This window comes from Physella acuta, unplaced genomic scaffold, assembly GCF_028476545.2.
Source record: "Physella acuta isolate Inbredline_101_S28 unplaced genomic scaffold, ASM2847654v3 ptg000405l, whole genome shotgun sequence".
Classification (NCBI taxonomy): Eukaryota; Metazoa; Mollusca; class Gastropoda; family Physidae; genus Physella; species Physella acuta.
In genome coordinates, this window is record NW_026731924.1 from 890001 (window position 1) to 897500 (window position 7500).

At 45.7% G+C, this 7500-nt stretch overlaps 2 protein-coding genes across 2 annotated transcripts in view; one reads left to right on the top strand and one right to left on the bottom strand.

Moving 5' to 3' along the window:
• Positions 1-5323, bottom strand: part of LOC131942380 (carbohydrate sulfotransferase 11) — a 7538-nt gene extending 2215 nt beyond the window's left edge. Inside the window, exons 1-3 of the mRNA XM_059302215.1 lie at positions 5212-5323; positions 3910-4759; positions 1174-1433 (exon numbers count right to left, since the gene is read on the bottom strand). Coding sequence (XP_059158198.1) covers positions 1174-1433; positions 3910-4036 — 387 coding nt within the window. The 5' untranslated portion in view covers positions 4037-4759; positions 5212-5323. The remainder of the gene's footprint in view (positions 1-1173; positions 1434-3909; positions 4760-5211) is intronic.
• A 536-nt stretch (positions 5324-5859) lies between these two features.
• The window catches only part of LOC131942408 (mucin-19), a 13186-nt gene continuing 11545 nt past the window's right edge, over positions 5860-7500 (top strand). Inside the window, exon 1 of the mRNA XM_059302274.1 lies at positions 5860-5977. The gene's annotated coding sequence lies outside the window, so the exon portion shown is untranslated. The remainder of the gene's footprint in view (positions 5978-7500) is intronic.

The window sequence follows — 7500 nt, forward strand, 5'->3', positions numbered from 1 at the left end:
TTAAAGACCCCCCCCCACCAACTTACCGCCTTAAAGACCCCCCCCACCAACTTACCGCCTTAAAGACCCCCCCCCCCCCCCCCACCAACTTACCGCCTTAAAGACTCTCTTCCAGAAGGTGCAGCCATTAGACCCCCCCCCCCCCACCAACTTACCGCCTTAAAGACCCCCCCCCCCCCACCAACTTACCGCCTTAAAGACTCTCTTCCAGTAGGTGCAGCCATTAGACCCCCCCACCAACTTACCGCCTTAAAGACCCCCCCCTCCCCACCAACTTACCGCCTTAAAGACTCTCTTCCAGAAGGTGCAGCCATTAGACCCCCCCCCCCCCACCAACTTACCGCCTTAAAGACCCCCCCCCCCACCAACTTACCGCCTTAAAGACCCCCCCCCACCAACTTACCGCCTTAAAGACCCCCCCCCCCACCAACTTACCGCCTTAAAGACCCCCCCCCCACCAACTTACCGCCTTAAAGACCCCCCCCCCACCAACTTACCGCCTTAAAGACCCCCCCCCCAACTTACCGCCTTAAAGACCCCCCCCAACTTACCGCCTTAAAGACCCCCCCCCCCCCACCAACTTACCGCCTTAAAGACCCCCCCCCCCCCACCAACTTACCGCCTTAAAGACCCCCCCCCCCCCAACTTACCGCCTTAAAGACCCCCCCCCCACCAACTTACCGCCTTAAAGACCCCCCCCCCCCACCAACTTACCGCCTTAAAGACCCCCCCCCCAACTTACCGCCTTAAAGACCCCCCCCAACTTACCGCCTTAAAGACCCCCCCCCCACCAACTTACCGCCTTAAAGACCCCCCCCCCCCACCAACTTACCGCCTTAAAGACCCCCCCCCCACCAACTTACCGCCTTAAAGACCCCCCCCCCCAACTTACCGCCTTAAAGACCCCCCCCCCCACCAACTTACCGCCTTAAAGACCCCCCCCCCCACCAACTTACCGCCTTAAAGACCCCCCCCCCCAACTTACCGCCTTAAAGACCCCCCCCCCACCAACTTACCGCCTTAAAGACCCCCCCCCCACCAACTTACCGCCTTAAAGACCCCCCCCCCCCAACTTACCGCCTTAAAGACCCCCCCCCCACCAACTTACCGCCTTAAAGACCCCCCCCCCCCACCAACTTACCGCCTTAAAGACCCCCCCCCCCCCCAACTTACCGCCTTAAAGACCCTCTTCCAGAAGGTGCAGCCAGCTTTAGGCACGAAGCAGTAGATGACCCCGGCCTTGTGGGTGTACACCCCGTGCACCCTGCCCGGCACGTCACGTGACTCGCACACCTTCCGCGCCCGGCGTTTCCTGCTGGCCAGCTCGCCCCATGACGTCATCAGTGGCTCCCCGGCCTGCTGGAGTTCTCGCCCGGCGCCCCGCGGCCCGGCGCCCCGCGGCTCCCCACTGAAAACATGGCCGACGTCTGGACCTACAGCAACAAGATAAGGGGGGGGGGGGGCGTGACTTAATGACAGCAGTTTGAGGGGGCGTGACTTAAAGACAGCAGTTTGAGGGGCGTGACTTAATGACAGCAGTTTGAGGGGCGTGACTTAAAGACAGTAGTTTGAGGGGGGGGCGTGACTTAAAGACAGCAGTTTGAGGGGGGCGTGACTTAATGACAGCAGTTTGAGGAGGGGGGCGTGACTTAAAGACAGTAGTTTGAGGGGGGGGGGCGTGACTTAAAGACAGCAGTTTGGGGGGGGCGTGACTTAAAGACAGCAGTTTGGGGGGGGGGGGGGGGTGACTTAAAGACAGCAGTTTCAGGGGGGGGGGGGGGCGTGACTTAAAAACAGCAGTTTGAGGGGCGTGACTTAATGACAGCAGTTTGGGGGGGGGGCGTGACTTAAAGACAGCAGTTTGAGGGGGGGGGGGGCGTGACTTAAAGACAGCAGTTTGAGGGGCGTGACTTAATGACAGCAGTTTGAGGGGGGGGCGTGACTTAAAGACAGCACTTTGAGGGGGGGGGGGCGTGACTTAATGACAGCAGTTTGGGGGGGGGGGCGTGACTTAAAGACAGCAGTTTGAGGGGGGGTGACTTAAAGACAGCAGTTTGAGGGGGGCGTGACTTAAAGACAGCAGTTTGAGGGGCGTGACTTAAAGACAGCAGTTTGAGGGGCGTGACTTAAAGACAGCAGTTTGAGGGGGGGGGTGCGTGACTTAAAGACAGCACTTTGAGGGGGGCGTGACTTAAAGACAGCAGTTTGAGGGGGGGGTGACTTAAAGACAGCACTTTGAGGGGGGGTGACTTAAAGACAGCAGTTTGAGGGGGGGGGGGCGTGACTTAAAGACAGCACTGAGGGGGGCGTGACTTAAAGACAGCAGTTTGAGGGGGGGGGGTGACTTAAAGACAGCAGTTTGGGGTGGGGCGTGACTTAAAGACAGCACTTTGAGGGGGCGTGACTTAAAGACAGCAGTTTGAGGGGGGGGGGTGACTTAAAGACAGCACTTTGAGGGGGGCGTGACTTAAAGACAGCATTTTGAGGGGGGCGTGACTTAAAGACAGCACTTTGAGGGGGGCGTGACTTAAAGACAGCAGTTTGAGGGGGGGGGCGTGACTTAAAGACATCAGTTTGAAGGGGGGGGCGTGACTTAAAGACAGCAGTTTGAGGGGGGGGCGTGACTTAATGACAGCAGTTTGAGGGGGGGGGGGCGTGACTTAAAGACAGCACTTTGAGGGGGGCGTGACTTAAAGACAGCAGTTTGAGGGGGGGGGTGACTTAAAGACAGCACTTTGAGGGGGGGCGTGACTTAAAGACAGCAGTTTGAAGGGGGGGGCGTGACTTAAAGAGTTTGGGGGGGGGGGCGTGACTTAAAGAGTTTGGAGGGGGGTGAATACAGAATGCGCCAAATTATTCTGAAAGGTTCAAGCAATGCACTTTAGCCAAACTTTAGCTCCGACTTGTGTGGGTGACCCGTGCTGGTGACCCGTGCAGGTGACCCATGCTGGTGACCCATGCTGGTGACCCGTGCTGGTGACCCGTGCTGGTGACCCGTGCTGGTGACCCGTGCTGGTGACCCGTGCTGGTGACCCGTGCTGGTGACCCGTGCAGGTGACCCGTGCAGGTGACCCATGCTGGTGACCCGTTCTGGTGACCCGTGCAGGTGACCCGTGCAGGTGACCCATGCTGGTGACCCGTGCAGGTGACCCATGCTGGAACTGGGACAAGTGTGAACAACCTGTTTACCTGCACCTTTCACGTGACACGCTCTAATTCTCCTGAACCACTGCGACACGCCCGAGTGACACAGACGACACCCCGTCCTCACACAACACGGGTTTTCTCTGTCCGTCTGTTCGTCTGTTTGTCTGTCCGTCTGTCTGTCCGTCTGTCTGTCTGTTCGTTCGTCCGTCCGTTCGTCCGTCCGTCTGTCTGTTTGTCTGTCTGTCTGTCTGTCCGTCCGTCCGCCCATCCAGACAGCAACAATATCTTAAATAACAAATACTAAAAAAATAACCACATCGAAATCAAATCTATACATTATCACACATCTCTGAAAATTAGATCAACATTATTAGATGGATCAATAGGTACGCTACATTTTGAGCTGCACGAAGTTTGAAAAAAAATACCAGGTAGCTCATTAATAATTAAATTTTAATTGGATGATTCCCTGTCTCATGTATGAAAAAGGTTTTGTTTCTATTAAGTACTAATGAAGTAGGTCTGGCAATAGTACGTTTGCTTGTTTCTTCGTTTGTTTGTTCATCCGTTCGTTCGTTTGTTTGTTCGTCCGTTCGTCCGTTTGTTTGTTTGTTCGTCCGTTTGTTTGTTTGTTCATCCGTTCGTTTGTTTGTTTGTTTGTCCGTCCATTCGTCCGTTTGTTTGTTTGTTTTGAAATTAAATTAATTTCTAAAGTTGTATTCTAAAAATAGATTTTGTCATTAAGTTTACAAAACGTCTTACCCAATAAGTCAGCACGACGTGACGTCATCGACTTGATGACGTACAAATGGTACGTCCAAAACAATATGGCGGACACAGCAGCTCCAAAGATGACCTTCACCTTCGTAGGTACCCTTGTGGGGGCCATTGCGCTTTGAGCACAACCTTGAAATAGTAGGTCAGTGAGATGAGAGGTCACTGATATAGCGCAGGTCACTGATATAGCGCAGGTCACACATGGACCGTGGTTATATACACTGGCTACCTAACTGTGGCTACCTAGCTGTGGCTATCTAGCTCTGGCTATTTAGCTGTGGCTATTTTGCTTTGGCTGTGAAGCAGTGGCTACCTAGCTGTGTAAAGCTCCTTAAATTGTAAAATTGAAGCATCATTTTTCAGAGTAGTAGTAGAGTCAAGTCAACTTTGGTCTGTATGCTATGCTGTAGTCTAGTCAACTTTGGTCTGTAAGCTATGCTGTAGTCTAGTCAACTTTGGTCTGTATGCTATGCTGTAGTGTAGTCAACTTTGGTCTGTATGCTATGCTGTAGTATAGTCAACTTTGGTCTGTATGCTATGCTGTAGACTGTAATGGTGACCTAAGCTACCCTTGACCTCAAACCGCTGTTATTTTCCACTCTAGACCAAGTTTGGAGAAGTGAATCACAACAAGGTTGTTTGTTCCCAACACATCAACAGAACCACCAACGTTGTTTGTTCCCAACACATCAACAGAACCACCAACGTTGTTTGTTCCCAACACATCAACAGAACCACCAACGTTGTTTGTTCCCAACACATCAACAGAACCACCAACGTTGTTTGTTCCCAAAACATCAACAGAACCACCAACGTTGAGACCTATGCGGGCTCCCTGGATAAACAGAAAACACAATTGTAGATTAATAGACTAGTTGTCCAGAAATACTAGGCACAAACATTTTATAACTAATAGTGAAAACATTTTATAACTAATGGGGAAAATATTTTATAATTAATGGTGAAAATATGTTATAATTATTGGGGAAAATATTTTAGAATCAATGGCGGAAAATATTTTATAATTAATGGTGAAAATATTTTATAATTAGGCTAATGGGGAAAATATTTTATAATTAATGGGGAAAATATTTTATAAATAATGGTAACAAGTATTATATAATTATTAATCACAAATTATGTATGTTATTTAATTTTGTTTAATAAACACTAATATAAAATAAACAGAAATAAACATTAATATATTTTATAATTAAAATTATAATTCATTAATAAACTACGCGCAAATAATTTTTAAAAAGTAGTCAGTTAATGAGAAAATTTTACAAGGTAGCCGAGATGATTTGAGTCCAACAGAATCCCCTCCATGTAACACATACCCTTGGCTCGAGTCTGAGAGATAAGACAGTGTCACGTGACCTACCTGCAGTCGTGGCCCAGGCAGTCAAGCGTGACTGACACGGCGCGGGCAATGGACGCATGGGGTATGCTGTGGGTGTGTCCCACTAAAGGACATTTGGTGGCTGGGGGAGGGTGGGGTGGGTAACATCACGTGCTGGAGGGGCGGGTCGGGTAGGGGTGGCGGTTATTCAAACTTAAGCGGAGATTTTTGAAATAAATTATGACCAGCAGTTTTTACTTGTAATTTGTTTTTAGATACAGGGTTTTGTTTTTCATGAAATACATTTTTACATGACTAAAATTCAATTTAATGAGTTTTTTTCAATAGAATTATAATCACAAAGATGTTATTTAAAAGTTGCTAATGCAGCATATTATGTACTTATACTTCGTATACGAGAAAGTAAAAATAACTGGCTTAAAATTGACGAAACTAATGGCAAGCTTCTGCTAAAAAAAAAAATTTTAGTTTTTTTAAAGATTCGATGATGATAGGTAGTGTTGATATGATTTTATTCTTATCATTAAAAATGTTTTGTTTCATTCAAAATGCGGAAGGGCAATAAAATACCTTTTTTACTTCCTCGTATACGAAAAATCGAAATTGAGATTTTCACAAATCGATATTTTCAGAAATCTCGACGTTTTACCGCTCTCTGAGTTGGAAATACATAGTTTTGCAATTTTGTAGGTATGTCTGTGCGTGTATGCATGTGTGTGTGTGCATGTCTGTATGTCTGTGAACGCAATCACTTGAGTACCGTTACAGCTAGGTTGATGATATTTCATATATAAGTAGTATATCAAATTTGTAGTTCCGTATCAACTTTTTAGCGATTTTTCCTGTAAACGGAAGTGGAACTTATTCTACTTTTAGTTTTTTAAAAGCCTATTACTTGATTACTGTTTCAGATAGACGAAATTTCACATATAAGTCTGTCAAATTTTGAGTAATTACAGTTTACCGGAAGTATACTTTACGCTATTTCCAATTTATCAACAAAAAAAATATTCATATGAATTTATAAAGTACTAATAATGCGCACTATTATACACACATTGTTTGCTGTTCACTTGGTGTGCAATTATTTTTTCTACGAGATTCTACTGTATTTTAAAAAGTTTAAGTATTTAAAAATTGATTTAAAAACTTGTATATCTCAAGTTGCCTGCCGTCCCCGTAGTGTTATATAAGAATACTAGCCGTCCCGGCCAGGCCCTGCTCTGGCTTCTGTGAAAAACCTTTCTGTTAAAGACCATTACCTGTGTGTTTAGTAATCATCCTAAACCCGGCATTGCCCACCCAAACCACAACCAACCAAAACAACAAAACGCAAACATAACGCTAACACAATTACAAATACAAACGAAAACAAAAACCTAACAACAAACCCAACCACAACCACAAACACCAATACAAACACAAAGAAAAAACAAACAAAAAAGCAAACGAAAACAAAAACCTAACAACAAACCCAACCACAAACACCAATACCAACAAAAAAAAAAAACAACGAAAAAGCAAACGAAAACAAACCAAATCCAAACGCAAAACCAACCAAAAACACAAATACAAACCCAAACAAAGAAACACAAACAAAAACGAAAAAAGAAAGAACAAAAACGAACCAAATTAAAACGCAACCACTAACGCAAACCCACCTAAACACAAAGAAAACACTAACGCGAACATAAACGCCCGGGGCGGAATCACCTGTTTTAGCTTAATGAACGACTATAGTACCCCAACTTATTCATAGTCTTTTGCACTCACTTAAACGAACGCGCCTGTTTCAATTTGATGAACAATTTTAATACTCCAAGCTTATCCGTAAAATACCTACAACATTTGCACTTGATCAATCCCCGCTAATTATGTAATTATTTTTTTTCCCAACACCAAAACAAAGTAATTAAAAAGTAAATACTTTTCCACAAAATGCAATGGTTTTATAAAGGGAAGTAATTGTGTTTTTCCTAATTTATCAAAGGGAAGTAAGTGCTATAGGACTAAATAAAGACATAATTAGAATTTTTGTAAAAGATGATATTTTTTTTAAAACTTGTGTTTAATGAACATGCCGACAATTATTACTATAATTTGAAAAATGAAAATGATTTCCCAACACTTTCAATGGTAATTTTTTAGCTCATAAATTTAGACAAATGCGCACGCTAATTTTCTAATACTTAAATTCGTACAATTCCAACGAC